At 33.5% G+C, this 21,270-nt stretch overlaps 1 protein-coding gene across 6 annotated transcripts; it reads left to right on the forward strand.

The window, feature by feature from the left end:
* The first annotated feature begins 679 nt into the window (after window positions 1-679).
* LOC127241331 (uncharacterized) lies at window positions 680-20,704 on the forward strand. 6 transcript variants are annotated; one of them, XM_051260323.1, is made up of 33 exons: window positions 680-873; window positions 1,731-1,815; window positions 2,395-2,503; window positions 3,189-3,287; window positions 3,769-3,811; window positions 4,689-4,760; window positions 4,879-4,974; window positions 5,223-5,465; window positions 5,888-6,071; window positions 6,720-6,831; window positions 6,903-6,989; window positions 7,311-7,449; window positions 8,092-8,185; window positions 8,265-8,330; window positions 8,429-8,538; window positions 9,559-9,663; window positions 10,322-10,395; window positions 11,597-11,672; window positions 13,498-13,707; window positions 13,944-14,015; window positions 15,212-15,283; window positions 15,624-15,688; window positions 15,788-15,890; window positions 15,983-16,114; window positions 16,576-16,719; window positions 18,105-18,212; window positions 18,355-18,405; window positions 18,483-18,560; window positions 18,636-18,749; window positions 18,893-19,089; window positions 19,310-19,379; window positions 19,948-20,226; window positions 20,302-20,704. In XM_051260323.1, the coding sequence occupies exons 1-32, from the start codon at window positions 769-771 to the stop codon at window positions 20,134-20,136; spliced, it is 3,504 nt and encodes a 1,167-aa protein (XP_051116280.1). In that variant the 5' UTR covers window positions 680-768; the 3' UTR covers window positions 20,137-20,226; window positions 20,302-20,704. The 6 variants fall into 6 exon arrangements, with proteins under 6 accessions (XP_051116280.1, XP_051116282.1, XP_051116283.1 ...); XM_051260324.1 differs by having other exon boundaries at window positions 774-873; window positions 1,747-1,815; XM_051260325.1 differs by lacking the exons at window positions 18,355-18,405; window positions 18,483-18,560; window positions 18,636-18,749; ... (2 more) ...; window positions 19,948-20,226; window positions 20,302-20,704 and having other exon boundaries at window positions 16,583-16,719.
* Window positions 20,705-21,270: the final 566 nt, after the last annotated feature.

Consider the following 21,270-nt stretch of genomic DNA (forward strand, 5'->3'; position numbering starts at 1 on the left):
TTTGTTTTTTTTATTACAATCCAATATAATACTAATATTAAAAAATCTACGTGTAAAAAACAAACGCCACCCTTTTTGCTGGACGGAGGGAGTATTTTTATTTATACTTTTTTGTACAAATGTATTTATATATAACACTTTTTATATAGGACGAAGAGAGTATTATTTTGACTATATGTTTTTCTAAAAAATTATATATGATTTTTTTATAAAATATATTATAAAATATTATTTTAATAATATATCCGTTTATTGTGTCCATATTTTCATTTTTGTTTATCCCACTTATTCTGTCATTTTTATTTTTTGAAAAATAATTATACATTTTAATCCCATATTAAATTTATGACTTTATAATTTTTTAATTATATAATTAATTATTTTAATCTTAACATAAAATTATTTTTATTATATATTTATTATTTTCATTAATAATTATTAATTATCATGAACGAAGTATTACACAAGAAACAAAATTTTTCAAACCAAATCAAAATAAACACACATAAATAAATACAATCAAAACTAAACATTTAATATTAAAAAACAACAATTTAATACTTAAATGTAATTAAAATTAACGAATTTTTATTAAAATTAAAATTATATACACTTTTTCTTACCAATGATACTAACTTTGATTTTTTTCCCATTCGAAAATAAAAATCAAACACACCAATAATATAACTATCTAAAAACAGAGCATCCAAATAACAGGGTTCTTCACTTCTCCTCCTCCGCGATTCCTTCCCTCTCCGTCGACTTTGGATGACGATGATTGAGCAGGCCAATCCCGGAAATCCCGGCCCACCGGATTTCTCTCACCTCCAAGCCACTATGCAAGCCATCGAGATGGCCTGCACTTCCATTCAGGTGCTTTAATCATTCCATTTCCGTTACACGCTTGTTTTGCTCCTACTCCCATACCCAAACCCCCGTCGTTTTAGTTCTACACTATAATTTTGATTTGATTTGGGGCACTGGATGCGGCGCTGATTGAATCCAAATTGACACACACACACATATATATCATTTTCCGATCGGTGAAGTTGGATTAGGGCTAGCTACTGCTATGTTTTTGGATTTATATATAAGCTCCGCCTAAATTGAGGCGGGTTTGATGTTGAAGTTCATTTTTCATATGTATTTGATGCTGTCCTATTAACTGAAGAACATCACATGAAAAAATCTGACATAATCCTGAATGCTCGTGGGAGTTTTTTTTTTTTTTTTTCGTGAGGATGTATTGTAATTATGCCCTTGACACGATTTGTTTCTTGGAATTTATTTGTATAGTCATTCTTGACCTTTATATCCTAGACAAATTCATAAAGGCTCAAAATGTCCATTTACTATAGACAACAATAATCTAGGAAGAGTATAATTATTAAATAATTAAAAATATATTAGTAAAAATAAGTATCTTATAATGAAAATAGTTTTAGATTAAAATTAAGATAACTAATTAGTCTAATTAAAATTAAATAAATTACAAATTAAAAAAATTAAAATGAGATTAAAGTGTATAATTTTTTTTTTTCAAAAATGGAAAGCTAGAGAATAAGTGGTACAGACGAAAATGGAAAAGTAGACACTGTAATTTAGTTTGTTTGACATATTAGTAGCAAACTATAAAGTCTCCATCTTAATTATTATTATTATTATGTTTATTTTTCTTCGTCGGGGGACGGGGGACATATACGTACTGAAATGTATGGGAAACTAAGCAGATGCATGGCAATCCAGCTGCCGAAGCCACCTTATTGTCATTAGGCCAGTCACCAAGTCCCTACCAGACATGTCAATTCATTCTAGGTATGCTTGCATTAAACTTATGAGATGCTGTTTATATTGGCAAGAAATTGTTTTAGGAAGCTTAGCATGTCCATGCACATGGCAAGATATTTTACAAAGACATACTGTTGTAGCAAAGTGCTGCTTATCATGCTTTTACTAATTTGTTACCTAGAGACAGAGCACATCATTTTCAATTATTGTGTTGAATTTCAGACTCATGAATGTGCTCTTTTATTTCATTATTTTTGTGTCATGCATATTTTGATTGGGACCATCAAACGGCTTTGCCTTTAAGCCTGTATTCATGTTTGATTTTCTGTTAGTCTGTGCACTTTTAGATTTTCAGCTGTCTAATCTACGTCAGAATTTTCTAGGGCTGTTATTAATATTTATTTGGGTATTTATGTTTACTCCTGGTTTTGGCCTGGTTGTGATTAGCTTAAACTAAAATTGGCATGTGATTTTTACCTAACAGATGAACACATTTTATCTTTAGCGCATGTGGTTTCTAGCATATTTGCTGAAGAATTTTACTTTACCAACTTGCTTTTGTGATGAAGCAATATTATCTCTTGCTAAAATAACAACATCTTTCAGAAAATTCTCGAATCGCAAATGCAAGATTTCAGGCTGCTCGAGCTATTAAAGATGCAGCCATAAGAGAATGGAGTTTTTTGGAGGCTGATGACCGGAAGGGGTTGATCAGGTAACTTCACAAGTAACTTCTTTATTACCTATTCTTAGGTGTGTGTGTGTGTATTATTTTACAATTTCTTGAGTGGAGAATCTAATCACTTCCAAGAAGAAACAAAATACAAAAATCAATTATTGATTGCTCTGCCATTTAGCATTCTGGCCATTCTTTAACTGAATACAATACCATTCTTACTGTTTATGCACACAGTACTCTTTGATGATCTCTATGCATCTGTTTTGCTGAGCACAGTAGGTGGGTCCAGTGATCTTGACATAAATTATTCAATGCGAGTGCTCTTATTCTTATGGACTTTCTTTCTAATTCACTTTGGCATCCCAAGACAAAGAACCACTTTGTCTATACTGCTTCAACCAGGGAATTAAACTCGTTAAATACATTGTTATCAATTCCTTTTTAGTTAAGCCCTATCAGTTTCTCATGGTTTCTGAATCAAGCAGTTGTTCAACTGATTTGGGAGTTGCCGATGTGTGCAGTTTCATAAGTATTAGCCTGGAGTTGTGCTTAAGCACAGGGTATTGGTGGTCTGATTAGTTTACTGTTTCACAGTACTTATGCGTGAAGTTTGGATGAAACATGTTATGCTTCAAACCTCTTTCTTGTGTGTATGTGTTTTTTTTTTTGTTTTTTTTTGGTATTCTCATCTGATTATTTTTTTTTTTGTCATCTTACGCAGTTTCTGTTTATGCTATATCATGAAACATGCCGATTATCCTGAGGGTTTTGTCCTAGTTAAGGTCGCATCTGTGGCTGCTCAATTGCTGAAAAGAGGATGGTAAATTTCACTTAAGCTTTACCCACATTGCCAAGGGTAAACCACCCGTCTAGATGTCATACAACTATTCTAATTCAAAATTTTTACTATTCAAATCCCAATTCAAAATCCAAACCCCCAAACAAACACACCCTAAAGTTCCATTGACGGTTTGTAGTGTATTATGTGGTCAGTTTTTTCACATTCTCTTCTTGGAGCAAGTATCTCAACTTGATTTGGTTTTATGGTAAAAAACAATTTGAAACATTCATGACTATTGGTTTACAATTTTATGTCTATTATTCTCTGATCCGTAATATAAAAATCAGATTTTCTTCCTGAATTGTCCTCTATAAAAAATATGCATAAATATGAAGAGTCTATTTGCACTCTCGTTTTCTTTATTTGAAGATCTTACATTTGATACTGTTTAGTTACAGATAGTTATAAATGGTTGCAGTTGAAAGATGTAATAAATTTTCATTTCTACAATTTAATGTAGGCTAGATTTTCCAGCTACAGAGAAGGAGGCATTCTTCCTTCAGGTAATAATGACCAGAACTTACATAGTTTTGTAATCCATGTGTGCTATTGATGAATTAAACTATTGGTTGGTGCTTTTGGTTTTGATATTGGTAATTTGGTTTACATGTTCTCAATAGAAGATCTTAATTGGCTGTAATTTCTCTGCTAGCATATCATAAAGAGAAAAAGAAAATTTAGGGTCTGTTTAGTTGGTGACGTTTTTGGATGTGATGTTTTGTGAGAGGAAACAATGTATTTTATAGAGAGTTGTGAGAATTTAGAATAGTAGAAAAAAATGAGAAAAGTGACTTAGCGACCAAACTAATAGTTATAGTGTTTATAATTTTTTGGGCTTTTCTGCTTTTGTTTTGGCTTTATATTTGTTAGTTTATGCTGTGGTGACGGTGTGTTTAAATTATATATTTCTTGTTCTGATGAACATTATATACATAAAAGTATTGAGTATATACTTAATTACCCTATATATCTAATAGCATCATGTACAATATTTTATCTTCTTTAAGAGGCCTTAAAAGCTTGAAGTTGGTGCCACATTTTCCTTCTTTTGAAAAGAGAAGTACTAATTATGAAAAGTTATTTGCAATACCTATTTCGAAGATATAACTATATTGGTACTTTTTTTTTCATCATCAACAGAAAGGTAAATGCTTGACCACTAGTTACCAAATGTCAATCATCTGAGCCTCAAGAGAGGTGGCCGTAGATATCTTCACATATAATCGCACAGTCATATCAAGGGGTTTCCTTTTCTTCTGTTTGTCTTTGAGGGAAAGTTGATGACTTCGAAGTTAAAAGACTAACTAGAAAATTTGGTTGTGTTAGTCTTTCTAAGATTGTTTATTTTGCATGTCACAACTATATACTACTATTTTGCAGGTGCAACAAGCAGTCAATGGGAGTCATGGTTTGGATGTGCAGTTTGTTGGAATCAATTTTCTAGAAGCTTTGGTATACCTGAAGTTCCTCATCAAATATTGCCTGCAGTGCTACCCAATTTTCTGTACCCTAAAATTGGTGTCCTGTGAACTTGCCTTGTTCATTCTATGTTTGTGTTACTATCCAATAGGTATCTGAATTTTCACCATCCACATCCAGTGCTATGGACCTTCCTAGAGAATTCCACGAGCAGTGTCGAATATCTCTAGAACAGGACTACATGAAGGTTACTATTATACTGAACTAAAATTTCACATTTACACTAGGGCTACTACTATAACTGAATGTTACATTTGCATGATGGTTACTATTATTCGGAACTGAAACTTCACATTCACATAAGGTTACTACTATAACTAACTTTTACACTTCAAATGATGGTTACTATTAGTCTATTATACTGAAGTAGAATTTCCCATTGAGATATATTCTTTGTTGTTGAGCATTAATTCGTTGTCTTTCTCACAATTGCAGGCATTCTACTGTTGGGTGCAAAATGCTGCCTTTAGTGTGTCAAATAAAATTATTGGGACCACTTCTGAAATACCTGAAGCCAAAGTCTGTTCAGTGGCACTTCGTTTTATGCTTCAAATCCTGAACTGGGACTTCCGAGGCAAGGGTGCTGCTGAGAATTCAAAAAGAGGGATGGATGTTTTTTATGATGAAATTAAGCAAGATAGTGACTCACCTAGAAGGACTGAATGTAACTTGGTGCGGGTAAGTGATGACAATAACATTTGTAATTTGCAAAGTAGTTGATAGATACATGCTTGTCTTTGTTAAATTGTTCTTCATACTCCTCCACAATTGAGTCCAAACCAATTTGTTCGTGTACTTTAGCTGAGTTGTGCCAGCTCAATTCCAATCCTGATTAATTGGCCTCCCTCTCCATCCTTCTTCTGAGCTTGATTTTTGCATTTTCTTGAATGGTTTTTTACTTGCTTGTGTTCGTTCACATTCTTATACAATTTGTCTAAATCTTGTTTAAAGTTTGTAATGAGGTTATTTACAAATTTCCCTATGGAACCTGCAACGCATTCGTCATATATAGCTTATGTATTTACACATTTGTATTTGAATGACACTATGGAATTTTTGGGGACTGATTTTTGTTGTATCTTCTTGTGTGCTGTCTGCAGCCTGGTCCTGCCTGGCTTGATGTGTTGATTTCAAGTGGTCAAGTTGGATGGCTTTTGAACTTCTATTCTGCACTACGGCAAAATTTTTCCAGTGATGGATACTGGCTTGATTGCCCTCTTGCAGTTTCTGCTCGAAAACTTATAGTGCAACTTTGCTCCTTAACAGGAAGTGTATTTCCATCAGGTACATTTTATTTCTTTACATGCTATGAAATGATTATTATCACATAAGTTTATCCTGCTAAGTATCTTGACAACTGTGATAATTTGTTTTTTGTGATGGTTAGCAGTTACTGACAACTTTTGTTATTTTGATTCTTTTTACTATGTTTTAACATGTTGCATTATAAGTCTTTTTTTTTTTTGAGAGAAAGAGTCTATATGCATATATATAGTAGGAGAAGGAAAAGATTACAATGCGGATAGAAACACAGGGAAAACCAAAGACGTAATAAGCTTAAAACTTAGAGTTACAGTTTACATTCGGCAGTGGTTGTGGCTTTTACGACTTGTCTTTGTTTGCTAACTATTGAAGCTATCTCCCCCACTGTAACACCATGTTTTATTTTCCTCTTGGGAATTGTGATGCTGGTTGCACCATGCCACTTAAAATATATGGTAATTGCAGAGGACAAAGAATCCCTGCCTCTGTAATGTTGACTGGTCTTTTAGACTTGACCCTGTCGACACATTCCTTAACAAACTCGTTCATGCTTGCCATCTCTCTGATCTTTTGCCATCTTTTACTCCCCTTTACCATCTTTAAGGAATTGCTGTTTAACGAAGCGTTTATTCTTGTGTTTTATGTACTACTGGTTGCTTTGTAATTTAGACGGTGGGCACATGCAAAGGCAATACCTTCTGCAACTGCTAGCTGGAATTGTACAATGGATTGAACCTCCTGATGCTGTTGCAAAAGCAATAATTTCTGGAAAAAGTGAAAGGTAAGGGCATTTAATGCCCAGTGTTTTTCTTTATCCATTTGTTTGATATGTGGCTGATTCAAAATTCTCAGTGAAATGCTGGATGGCTGTCGTGCCCTGATGTATGTGGCAACAGTGACTACCCCAGTTGTCTTTGATCAGCTGTTGAAATCTTTTAGGTAGGTCATATCCTACTGGTACATATTATCCAGCTGTTTAATTATATAGTTCTGACAAAAATAAATAAATAGAAAAAAAGGAAGGTCCTCTATAATACTCTATCAAATGTTTGAATGAGCATCTTAAGATTCCATAGCTGCTTGTATGAAACCGAAGTGGCATGGATTTAAAACATTCCATCTTTGTGGAAGTAGATAATATTAAGCCTGTTAGGAACTGAGATAGATAGTATTTATGGCTTCTGGACACCCTGGATGGTACAAAAGGAATATTTTTTTGTGTTGTTTTCATTGAAATTGAGTTTATAACTTCATGCGCAGGCCTTATGGCACAATTGCTTTATTATCGGCCCTAATGTGTGAAGTAATCAAAGATCTCATGCAAAATCACACGGAAGAAGAGACGTGGAGTTGGGTGGCGCGGGACATCTTACTGGATACTTGGATAACCCTTCTTACGGTATGTAGGTGTTTGGGCTTATATCCCCTATGTTAATCCTTATTGAATTATGCTTTAAGCCTTATTACATTAGCATCCCTATTACTTTGTTTTGGAGGAAACTAAACACAACCAAACAGACCCCTTCTTTTTGTCCTTTTGTTTTTTAAGTCATGGAATGGGGTATCAAATGTTATGACTTATGAGATGTAAAAAAGATGTGGAGAAGATTGTATTATCTTTTTTCCTTGCTTTACAATACATGACAGTATGACACATGTATTTATAGGCAATCTAGAGATGGAAAGGGAGATGAATCAAACCTACTGCCTAGTAACTCACACCTAGGGACCTTTTTTTTTTTTTAATGTTTTCTACTATTCAATCTCTCAACTTCCCTTAAAAAACATTGCATTCAACATCCATATGTCCATACAAAACATCACATACAAATACTATTTCATCTCAAACATACCAAAATCATACACACAAACACAAGAACACATACCTAGTAACTCTCAAATCTAGTAGATTACAAACCTACCTAACACTAATAATGTCTCTAATTAGTATTTAACATCAATCTTTCTGTTCAGTTTTGGCAATATTTTGTGTTTGTGTTTAATGTGAATTTTATGTGGTGCATGCTGCTTGACTAAACAGTTGGATGGTAGTGGACGTAATCATTCACTTCCACCTGAAGCCATCAGTGCAGCAGCCAATCTCTTTGCATTGATTGTAGAATCTGAGCTGAAGGGCAAGTCCTTATGTTCATCTCATATTGCTCATATTATTTCTCTTCTGGGTATTCACTGTGCTTATTGTTTTCTAAATAGCTGCATCAGCATCAGCCTTTAACGATGAGGATGAATATGATGAGTACATTCATGCTTCTGTTTCTGGTAAATTGCACATAGTCTAATTTCATCAAGCTTTCCCATGAACACTACCAGTTATTGTGTGTGTAATTGTTTTATACTTTAATCACGCTGTCTTGTAGCTATGGATGAAAGGCTTAGCTCTTATGCTCTAATTGCTCGAACGGCTTTAGGGACCGCAATCCCTCTTCTCACCGAACTTTTCTCAGAGCGTATTAATAAGCTTCATCAGGTATTCTATTAATTGATATTTACTCATACTGTGCTGTGTACATTATGTAAAATTTACAGTTCCACTTGAATTTTACATGGTTCATAACTTTTTTCAGAAAAATTTTCCTTACTGCACCTTTCTGCCATTATCTTCTTAAAATATATGATGAGATACAAACAATTGCTAGCTCTTTCATGGCTTATAAAAGACAAAAGTGATTTGATTCATCATTCATGTGCTTTTAGAAAGAAAAGGGAATTTTATATTAGGATGAGAACTAGAACATAAGAGATAACAGAAGTCATCCAGGGAGCATGTGGTAGATGATCACACACGGACTGCAAGAATTACAACCAAACAAGAAGATAGGATTGTCCAGAGGCCCCACGTTTCAATTGACATTTAGTCATTCTAAACTCTTATTTACAACTGTCTATAAGCCACATGGGTAGAAAGACTAACAAAACCTGCAAACAAGAATAAACTCCCCTAAGGAGAAGTAAATAGCAAAATGGTATGTCCAGTGCCATATCCATTAAGGACATGCACCCAAGCAGCTTACACTATGTTTCCAATTACAAGTGCTTGCCACAATATAGCATTCTTGGACATGGCTCAGAGTTCCTAATTATGCACTGTAATCATCTTTAGGGACCTAACACATTTCCTACTGAATATCTACACAATATGCTTGTTAAGTCAGAATTATATTTTATAACATGTTCATGTTTATTCAATCTTTTGTTTTAAATACTACATTTATGAGATAGTTGAATTATGAATGCAGATCTGCCTTTGCACACAAGTAATTGTTAATCATTTTCACTCTGTTCCTATTAGATGGGGTAGTTGTTCATAAACCCTATGCCGCTATTTTGGTCTCAGATTCTCTTTTTGTATTTTGGTTTAGTAATCATTGCCGTTATCTTGCATAAATTGCTTTCTTGATCTGGGATTCTCATGCAATTTCTGGTTCTTTTAGTGCCACTACTTATTTTATCTTCAACTTCATTAATAATAATTTTTATGCTAATGTAGGGCAGAGGCAAAAATGATCCAACTGAAACTCTCGAAGAAATTTATTCTCTTTTACTCATAATCGGGCATGTTTTGGCTGATGAAGGACAGGGTGAAACCCCTATGGTAATGAAATGTTATGTTCATTTCATTTTCTTTGGTTCATGAAATAGAACTCTACACAGTAACTTTAATATTTCTTCCTCTCAGTTCTGCTTCATGCATGCATTTCGTTCCCCAACATGGAACATCCTGTTTGCTGTTTGTCTATTCATCGTCTCTAATTTCTAGTTTTTTAAATTTCCTCCATTCTCTTTACTTGGGGTGCCTCTAGTGATATTTTATGCTGGCGTGTCAACTTTATGACAATTTGATTCTTTAGTTTTCATTTCTCATACAGCCATTGTCCATATCCTTTGAAATATATCTTCTGCTCCTGATGTTTTTTACCACATTCTTTTTTGAATATTTATCTTTTTAACTATTAATGCAAAAGATCAAACTTTCAGCGTTTCTTCTATGCGATTTTCCCCCTTCATTTCACCTTTTTCACTAATAAATAGTTCAGTCATCAAAATATTTGGATGCACAAGCCCCATGGTACTGTTTTTGCGCCTGCCCATGAATTATAAGTTGTGTTTATGCGTAAGAACATATCATGCATCTGTGCAAGCATATACTGATGTTTTAGATGCTTATCAGCTTCATATTCATTTATATGATTCTAGGGGGGGAAATTGTGTGGGTTTAATGATTTCTGATTTGTTACAATATGGAATATCAGGTGCCAACTGAGATAGAAAGCCACTATACAAACATTGTGGAGGTGGATAAGCATCCGATTGTCATACTTTCTGGGTAAGTTCCATTGTTGGATTTTGTTTATAATACCAGTTTCTGATTCCCAGGTTAAATTTTGTTGAGATACTCCACTCTATTGGAAGCGGAAAAAAAGAAAAAAAAAACTTTTGATTCTCAAATGGAAGTTGAGTTTGGAGATCAATAACCTTGCCACCTTATTGCACAATGCCCCTCCATATCCTTTGAGCACATCTCCTGCTACGCGCAAATGAGGCATATTTATTTGCGAACTGAGGAGTGAGAAGATATGCTGATCTTTCATTTTGAATGCATCTGTATGAACCCTCCTTCCAGATTGGCACCCTATATTATCTCCTGTACCTCTTGGATTTCATTGCCTATATGGTCCTTATAATTTTCATATAAGTAGTTTTTTTCCTCCAAATAAGTATATAAATCTAAACACGTGATGTGCTAAGTGTGCTCACTTAAACTCTGTACCCCTACTTTTATTCCATTGATAACTCCGCAAAAATCACCATTTACTCATTCTTTGTTCACTTGTGTTTTCAAATTTGATTTTGCACTATTCAGAACAAATTCTCTCACTAAGAAACATCAAATTCAAAACCTAATTTTCATTTACTATATTATATAAAAAAATGTATTTTCTATTCATATCATCACATTCAACAACTATTTTCTACTCCACTTTTTACTATTTCTAAATCATCCCAAGTTTCCAAACTCTAAAAAACTTCCAAAACATATATTAACGCAGCTTCATATTTTTGGTATGGAGGGGAGATGATATCCTTGCATTGATGGATCATCTTTTGTTAGGTTCAAGGACTTGAACAAACACACTTTGGTTGTTGCTATACAATGAGAAGATATTGGTTTTAAAAAGTTGGGGTTAATAAATATGCAGTCTTCCAGTGTGCTTGTGTTTCTATTACTTGATGTATTGAATCAGGAGCGAGTCATTCTTTATACCATACAATACTCTTAAATTCTTATTAAGCTGTATTCTAAGCAACATTTTTGTTGCTGTTATGTCAAACTGAATTATGAATGAGGACAACACAAAAGAAAAAGTACACATGCAAATTTTTTCCTAATGATATAACACATGTACTCTTTCTGGAATCATGTCAGACTACAGGACTTGATGTTTTTCTGTTTATATATTTAGCTGGTGGATGGATTTATTGTACTCAATACGGTTTAACCAATTATATTTTTGGCTTTTGTACAGCTCAATTATAAGGTTTGCTGAGCAAAGTTTAGATCCTGAATTGAGAACATCATTTTTTAGTCCTCGACTTATGGAGGTATACATTATATTTCAGTATTTATTTTTCTATGTATTGCTGCATTATCTGCTGTTTTCTTCTGATAATATTCACAACCTTTTCTGTCCATTCACAATCATCATGCTCCTTTGATTGAAGCAATTACCAAGTCCATTATATTAAGGATGCATTTTGTTGAAATATATTTTAGATAGATATTTTGAGTAATATTATTTAGATTTGTCAGTTATTATTTAATCATAACTAGATTAGATTGTTAGATTCATATCTATATCTTAGATATGTTTCATATCTATATTTATATCTATTTTAGTTAGATTTAGTTTGTTAGGATAGATTTTCTAAACACCTATATACATGTCTACTTCCCTTTCCTTTCTTCACTCGGAATGAAATAATATTTTTCCCCTAGTTTTCTATCCATTGCATCCAAATTTTCTAGGGCATGGATGCATCCCTCTCAGTTGACAAATTTGCAAATAGCGGGTTTTTGAAACTTTGTAAAATTAAATAAAACTGAAATCTAGTTTGTTTTCTTGTCATGTAAATCAAAGTTATCTTACACCAAAAGTACCACTTCCAGGTTATCTATTTTGATTGCAGAGTATCAAATTAGATGGGTGTGTGCTACACTAGATATTAATAAATACCTCTTTTCCATGTGCAAAATAAAATTCTTCTAGTATAGATCAGGACATCTAAGAAGTTACTGTTATTGTTATCTCATCTGAAATGAAATGTGTTGAAAGCTGATAGTTCAGCCATGGGAACTAAGATGCCAAGTCATTATTCAAGCTGTTGGCATTCAATATATATATATATATATATTTACATATATATATATATATATGAATATAAAGTGTTCCTTGTTCATTTAAGACCATCTTGGAAAACCAGGCTAGAAACAAGAGCTAGAAGGAGAATAGAAATGAGGAGCTAGGGTGTTTTGTTGATCTTTCTGTTTGGCTGAGAAACTATAAAAGGACTACCCCGGGCATAATCAAAACTACCCCGAGCCCCTTTCTCTAAATGGTCTGCCAAAGCGTTTGCACTTCTTGGTACGTGGCTGAAAATAAGGAGGGGACACATAGAAATGAATCCCCTATGTTTGTCAAAATTTTAATCATATACAGTACCTTCCCTTTGTTTTTATGACATGATGTTGCATTAAGGGCCAAAGTTCACAAAAACCAATATTTAACCTTCATTCTGCCCATTATTGGATTTTAAAATTCATTGAAAATGTTTGGATCACTCCAAACTGGCAAGATCTGCAATTATGTGTCATGCATGATAACATTAACATAGCTGTTTCTTGTGGAAAATTACATGTGTTTTGATCTGTTGGTGAATGGTCTGAAATTATTGGTAATTTCACTGTTATACAGTAAGTTTGGTTGTGTTTGCTTTAGATTGTGATTTGGATTTGAATTTAATTGGGTGGAAAATAGTTGTTGGAGGTGATGTTTTGTAGAGTTTGAGTTGAATATGATGTTTTTGTGCGGGAACAAACTTTTCACTGTAGATTGCTTATTGCGAAAAGGGCGTCGAAAATACAAGATAACATAGTATTGATTGTTGTGCCAACTGATTGGTAAATTATGTAACATTCAAAAGGATATCCTTGAACGTGTCCTTTGAGTTTTGTAATAGTTGACTGGCAGTGAATTTCTTTTGACATTTGTCTTTTGAGTTTTGTAATAGTTGACTGGCAGTGAATTTCTTTTGACATTTGTCTTTTGAGTTTTGTAATAGTTGACTGGCAGTGAATTTCTTTTGACATTTGTCTTTTGAGTTTTGTAATAGTTGACTGGCAGTGAATTTCTTTTGACATTTTTCTCAGGCTGTTGTCTGGTTCCTGGCGAGATGGGCTGCAACCTACCTGATGCCACCTGCAGAAAGTAGAGGAAACAAAGGCAGCTATAACCAGCACTCCACTAATGTGTTGCTTAGTTTTTGTGGAGAGAATAATCAAGGAAAAATTGTGCTAGACATCATTATTCGTATTTCTTTGACTACACTTGTCTCTTATCCAGGGGAGAAGGATTTGCAGGTATTAAATCCATGTCTTGTTATGGATTTTAAGTTTCCTTATTTTACTTTTTTGGTATCACTTTGATTTTTATCCAGTCACTTCCCATAAGTTCTACATATAATCAGCAGTCTCTTATGATAAATTTATCAGCAAGTGTTTGAGTTCATCTGTATTGCAATCTTATTCAGTTACAAGTAAATATTTCATTGTTTGATAGCACATGGTAGAAGTCTTTATAATTTGTTCCATTGCAGGCGCTCACGTGCTACCAATTAATTCATGGACTTGTAAAGCGAAAAAATATTATTTCACACCTTGTTACCTTGGTAAGTTGCATTTCATCTCCTTTGAGTTAAAAACTGTTTGATGTTTTTGTTTTGCATTTCATGTGTTTTCACTGGGATTATGCTTATCTTGTTTTGCATCTCCTTCGCATTGTATATAGAATATAACATATCGATGTACTAAGCCATTCAAATACGAATGAATATTATAACGTCTTATTTTGAGGTTCAACTTGTAGCATAAATGCGAAATGAACTGCAACATCACAATGCTACTTTCCCAACTTGTCTTTGCTAGATATCCATGATCGCTTTACACAAAATAAAATGATATATGCAATCTTAATGGATGGAAATTGGCTGCAACGAAAAGTAAGTCATAAAGATACTTTATACTATTTAAATTTATACTATTTAAGTGTTTGGACAAGTCTCGCTCTCTCAAAAAAAAGAAAAAGAAAAAGAAAAAGAAAAGAAAAAAGGAAAAAGGAAAAATTGTAAATCTCTAAACCATTATCTTATAGAATGGGGAACTCTTGCTAAGAATCTTTTTCCAATTTCACTGAGACTGCCGAACTTGGACGGCATAATACAAATTATTGACTTGGGAAATTAAATTCAGTTATAGATCTATTATGTATGAATCTGTTTTATATAAGGAAGCATATCGGTCCAATAATAAATATATTCATCAATATTATCTAGAATTATAAAATTTGTCTTTCTATGGATAGTAAAAGTATAATATATTATTAAGGAGCAAAATAGGTTAGAATGCTACATCCATTTTTACACTCCAATGTATGTATATATATATATAATTTCCATGACTAATGTTAAATGACCATCTCACGCTAAAGGTGGTAGGGATATGCATAATTATCACATATTATATAGTCTTACAGCAACTAATAACTATCGAAAGTTTTTATATGTTTGTTCTATTCATTGTGATTTTCTTATCGAAGATGTGCTGCTTATTGAAATTTATTTTCTTAATTGCAATTATTCTATAATTAAGACCTGCATATTTTGTATTCTTTTTTTTTTTTTTTGCACTTCTCTCTCTCTCTTTTCAGCCTCAATCCAAGTTAGTTTTCATATGTTATGTCTGAGGATAGGTGGACATTTACATAATTCTATTTGATACCTAGAGATTTACTATCTTTTATTTACATGGAAATAATTTATTGCATATTTCTGCTGTGGATACATATGTGACCCTTTTACTTATACAGGACTCATGGCGTGAGTTTGCAATTGTTTTTGCTAATGAAAAAGTATTTTTCTCATTAAATGCGGCTCATCAGGTAAAGATCCTACTACTGTCATTGTCATAATTATCCTTATCAACTCCTTTTATGATAATCTAGTGTGGAATTAGATTTAATTAAATTAATAAGTGGACATGAAAAATATCTGTTCTTTCTACGCATTATATGTGAATTGGATGTAGTGAGATAATAATTAAATTGATATAACTGAGAGTTTCTGACCAAATGCTCTCAATTACATAATTGGTTTCTTTCATTCTTCAGTCACTCAGACAAACACCATTTTATATTTTATATTCAGAGGCCATTATTATGTGTGTCTAACACACATGCACACATATGTGTTTCTCCTCTCCTTTTTCTCTTTCTATGTCAGCGCTCCTTAGCCCAGACACTTGCCTTATCAGCTTCTGGGATGAAAACTAGTGAAGAATCAAATCAGTGAGTTATGGCAGTTAATTTTTTTCATGTTTCGTATAGTTTGGCAATTGTCTATGATTGTTGTTAAACTAACCTTATCTTGTTTGCATTTGTTTGTAGGTATATGGGAAGTTTGACAAGCCATATGACAACCTATTTGGTGGAACTGTCAAGCAAGAATGATCTCAAAGTCATTGCTCAACAACCTGACATAATTTTTCTGGTGAGTTTCTTCCATATGCCCTAACATTCACTACTATATGGAGAGAAATGTGCAGTGAATATCATCATCATCATCATCGTGATCCTTGATAGGTTACTTGCTTGTTGGAGCGTCTTCGTGGAGTTTCCAGAGCCACAGAACCTTGTACACAAAAGGGAATTTATCTGATGGGAATCTCAGTGATGAACCCTATTCTGATCTTTCTTCAAGCGTACAAAGATGAGGTGTGAATTATACAATGATTTCTTCTTAAAAAATCTTTATAGAAATCTCTATTGAAATTACAAAGAGAGATTTCAAGAAAACACCTAGGCTCATGGATGCATGTCACTTGTCAGACCAACATATGAGGCGGACAAAAGTGTATAACACCACCAGACTATTCATTACAACAATCAAACAAAGCTCTTAATAATTCTCTTGCAGTTTTGAACTTTTTTTTTTTTTCAACTCTTAATAGTTGAAAAACGTCATTGTTCTTATTTGTTGGGCCTTATTTTGGCATGCCCAAGGACTGTTAGAGCTATGCACGCTTTGCTTCTATGGAAAAGTTTATTAACAATATAATATTTCAATAAACCTTTTTTTTTCCTTGGGACTTGAGAGCTTTTCCAGCATCCCCAAATATTTTATGCTTTTATTCTAAAAGATGACTAATTTGTTGTCTTATTTTCCACTGTTCAAGCCTGTAGTTGTCTATCTTCTACTCAAATATGTTACCACTTGGGTGGAGGGTCAAATCATCTACTTAGAAGCTCAAGAAACAGCTGCTGTCATTGATTTCTGTATGCGATTGTTTCAGCTTTACTCATCCCAAAATATTGGCAAGGTAAATGCTTTGGTTCTAGATTTACTTACAAACATTTGTGCACACTTCTAATGTTCATGAAAAGAAGTGCAAGATTGTGAGATTAAATTTTCTAATTGTTACGAACAAGGGCATATCTGTGCAGGTGTTAAGAGTTTATTGCATTTTCAGTGATATGTCCACACAAATAGCATAACCTACTAGGCATGCAGCTTGTAGGAGGAGTGGCAGCATTATCAACTACATTCAAATTGAGACTCTTGGAGTGCCAAGGATATGTTTCTAGAACACTTAGTAAATCTAAATATGAAAATGTTCAAAAACAAACAAACAAACTATTGTTTCAGCTGGACTTGCCAACCTCCATTGAGACATTTAAGATCAATAACAGTTTTTATGTTCACTCTAGTCTTAAATTCTAAATTTTCTATAATTTCCTAGCTGTCAATATTATTTGTGAGTGACCATTATCTAGGAACCATGATCTATTATATAATTTCTTTAATTTTACCACCTATCCTTTATAGAAATAAAAGAATTGATTCTCAGCTTGATCTCAAATTATATAGTTACAATTAGTGATCACTCACGAAAAAAAATGTTCATTTTAAACTAATTTGTTGCCTGCATCTAGAATTGGTTCTAACAGAGACATTCTTATAGCTAGCTACCTAAGAGGCATTCATACAAGATTCCACTTGGCTGAAATTTATAGTGACAATATTTCAGAGATCAAATAGCTAATTGCTAGACAATGATGGCAGCAGACAATAGTGAGGTGGTCAGGTAGTTAGGGTCTGTTCCTTTGCGAAAGCGAGTCTTCATAGGGCAATTGTCACTGAGGAAGGAGAAGCCCTTTTGAAAGAAGTTATTCCAAAATACCCAACAAGCATTAGCTCTCCCTGAAAAGGTCGTGGATGCCGATTGATATCAATAGGAATCAAAATACTCATCGGACATCCAATTGCTTTTCTTCTCCTAGCCATCCAGTTAGATATGTATAGAAAGTTCCTTCCCCCCCCCCCCCCCCAATTGGTAACCATAGCCGTCTCGTGTCCTGCCTTGAAGTCTTGGATTTGGATTGGGGTTTGGAATTAGTAAAAATTTAATAGTGTTTGATGTGATGTTTTGAGTGATGTTTGCTTTTTTTTTTGTAAAATATTAATGAAAAATAGGTGTGATTTGATGGTTTTCGAGGGAAAAAAGCATGATAAAATCCAAACCTTAAAACAACACACTTACAGAGGTCAATATTAGACTTGTTTTTGCTTCAGTGAAATCTAATTTTGTAATATGAAGATTACAAGCTTATAATATCTTAACAAAAGTTACTCCATAAGCCCATTGATTTTTATTTTTTATTTTTGGCTTTATTGGAGAGTGACCCTATTTTATTCCTTCCTCAGATTTTAGTTAGCCGGTCAAGCAGTTTACATACTGAAGCAGATGCAGATAAATACAAGGATTTGCGAGCACTTCTACAACTTCTTTCAAGTTTATGCGCCAAAGATTTGGTAACCTTTTCACTTATTTATTCATATTGGATCAGATTTTTTCTTCCTTTCCATCCTACTTAAGTTGTTCCCCTCGCTTTCATCTGCTGCAACAGTGCGTCTTTTGTGATGCCCTATGTCTGAAATAAACATGTTTTTACAGGTTGATTTTTCATCTGAACCTGTTGAATCATACAGCAATAATATATCTCAGGTATGTCCAGGATGAGGTTTTTAAGAGGAGTCCTCTATGATGAATCTCGTTATAGTCCTGGTGACATTCTCTTGCAGGTGGTATATACAGGTCTTCACATAGTAGCTCCTTTGATTACTTTGGACCTGCTGAAGTACCCCAAACTCTGCTATAGGGTGAGCCCCTTTTCTTATGAGGAAAAGGCATGCTAGGGTTTGCAGAACTTATAAAACTATGTTGATTTGGTGCAGTATTTCTCACTGTTGTCGCATATGTTGGAGGTGTATCCTGAAATAGTCTCACAACTGAACATTGGGGCATTCAGTCACATACTTAGTACACTTGATTTTGGTCTTCATCACCAGGTAGATTGAACTCCAGATCTATGGTATTTGTGCATGTATAGTATAATATCTTTTCTAGTTCCGGATGCATCAGAACTGTAACTTGTTCCTATAAGATTTTTCACTTTGCTTCTATATCCTGTTTTTATTTCTTCTGTGATCAGGACATTGAGGTTGTTGATTTGTGTCTTCAAGCTATAAAAGCACTAGCATCCTTCCATTATAAAGAAGTAAGTGCTGGTAAAGTTGGGTTGGGATCGAATACCACCAGCTGTAAGGATACCGATGGAAGAATTCATGAAGGCATCCTCAGTCAATTCCTTCGTAAATTGCTGCAGCTTCTCCTTTTTGATGAGTATAGGTGAGCAGGCAATACAAAAAAGAAAAAAAGAAAGAAAAAGGACTCCTTTTCATAGAGTACATAAGGAAAAGAATCTTCTACTACACAGTTTCATTACTTTCATTATTGTCCTACAGCAGAGACAGTACCTTAGAAAAGACTGAATGATGCAATCTTGTAGTCCTATTTTAAGTATTTGGAAAAACTAACATATGCAACACTGGACCTTTTTTTGTTGCAGTGTCGATCTTGTTTCCTCTGCAGCAGATGCACTCCTTCCATTGATACTCTGTGAACAGAGTGTGTATCAGGTAAGTTACAATATCTCATGATGATCCATTATAGTCCTCATTATATGATTGATAAAAGAATCAGACTTTTACATACCGATTCCCGATCCTTGTTAGCTGTGGTACCGATCCTTAAAAGCGGGCTCTAAATTCTTGGGCACGGAGATTAAGAAAAGTGGTATTTTAATGTTGTCCTTGTACTTCTCCTAAAGTTAAAACTCGGAACTTTTATAGGGCTAGTAATATAATTTTTTGATTAAAGTAGACTGTGTAATATGTTGGGTCGTCAGTGCCAATAGTGCAAATAGATCGAAAAATAGTTGGTAGAAATTTAATAAGGGATTGGACTTTTTTTACAAAATATAGTATGAGTACACTTTTGGTAGACAAACTAAAGTAGTAAAACGAGCACACTTTTTGTAGACAGGAGGGAGTATATTTTTACCAATTAGATTTGTTGCAAAATTCTTGAATATGAACCATTTGCCATAACCCACAATTCTAACCATATTATACCTGGAACAGAAAATTGTATTTAGTTTGTGATCTGTCTCATTTCTCATATCTGTACAAATCATATCTCTTGCAGAGCTTAGCAAATGAGTTGATAGAAAGGCAGACAAACCAAATGTTCAGATCTCGCCTAACAAATGCGCTCCAGTCTCTGATAACCGCAAACAATCTCTCGTCCAATCTTGACCGTCCCAATTATCAGAGATTCAGAAAAAATCTGCACAGCTTTCTCATAGAAGTTCGCGGATTTCTCCATACTGTATAAGCATGCAGGCAAAAAACTGTACATTCTTTGGAGACCATAGTTTCTACTCAAGTTCCAGTCCGAGTTCGATCCTCCATTGATATGTTTCCCGTAGGTTTCCTACCTTCCACTTAACTCAATACCCGAACTCTCATTACTTAACATGTGCTATCCATGGTTTTGCAGAGGAAAGGCTGTCTAGTATCGATCTTGATCTTTTGCATAAACTACTGTATAATGAAAAGGTTTACAGGCGCTCGCCACATTGGATTGGACCGGTGTCCCCATTCTGGAACCATCTTACTGGAAATACTTGAAAAGAGAAGCTTGGAAGATTTTTGTGCAGATTGCTTTATGGTGAGTTTTGAGTATGATGAGCACATACATTTGTGAGTTTATCTCCTCTTTTTGTCTCTTTGGTGTTTAGGTTTTTGGTTTCATTTTTAAGAACAGTTTACTTGTGGTGGTGATGATGATGTTGTGTTTAGACAGCTTTGCAAGATATATCTGAATCCTGATTTGCTGCAAAACAATATTCATTCTTTATGAGATTATTTATACATGTTAATGAGAACAAATGCTTATTGTTTGGGTTTGATTTGAAACGAATCTTTTATCTGAATTTTGGTGTTAATGAAGTTTTATTGGCAAGTGTACGTGCTGAATAATGTTATTTTGATTTGAAATAGAAAACAAAAAACATTAGGTTCTGTTCATTTGGTCAACTTTTCTTAATTTTTACTATTTGAACTATCATATTGTACTTGTTTTTTATTTATTTTTTATATTATATTAAAATTTAAGTTTACATATCAATACTTATTTATATCATATCATTTAGTTATTTCAATTCAAATATTTTATTATTCAAATTCTAACTCAAAATTCAAATTTTTAGACAAACACAGCCATGTATATTTTGAAATATTTTTATGTTTTGAAATTTCCTAAAAATTAAAATATTGGTAGAAAGTAGATTTTAAACGAAGAGATTTAAAAATTAATTCAAATTCAAAATGTTTTGTATTTTTGAAAATATATTTGGACGACATAATATTTAGATTATTAAAGGGATAAATGAGCTATTTATGTGGAGATCCGTTCTAGTGCAGTATTAGCATTTTTTTTCAATTTTCAATTTTAAGTACTGTCTTT

This window comes from Andrographis paniculata, unplaced genomic scaffold (assembly GCF_009805555.1).
Source record: "Andrographis paniculata isolate CXL003 unplaced genomic scaffold, ASM980555v1 Contig82END, whole genome shotgun sequence".
In the NCBI taxonomy this organism is placed as follows: Eukaryota; Viridiplantae; Streptophyta; class Magnoliopsida; order Lamiales; family Acanthaceae; genus Andrographis; species Andrographis paniculata.

Bases quoted from the DNA above. Each gene is read 5' to 3' on its own strand.
- LOC127241331 (XM_051260323.1), top strand. From the start codon at position 769: ATGACGATGATTGAGCAGGCCAATCCCGGAAATCCCGGCCCACCGGAT. The intron at 15,284-15,623 runs GTAAAGATCCTA...TTTCTATGTCAG, and splicing joins CATTAAATGCGGCTCATCAG to CGCTCCTTAGCCCAGACACT. The intron at 18,213-18,354 runs GTAACCTTTTCA...ATGTTTTTACAG, and splicing joins GTTTATGCGCCAAAGATTTG to GTTGATTTTTCATCTGAACC.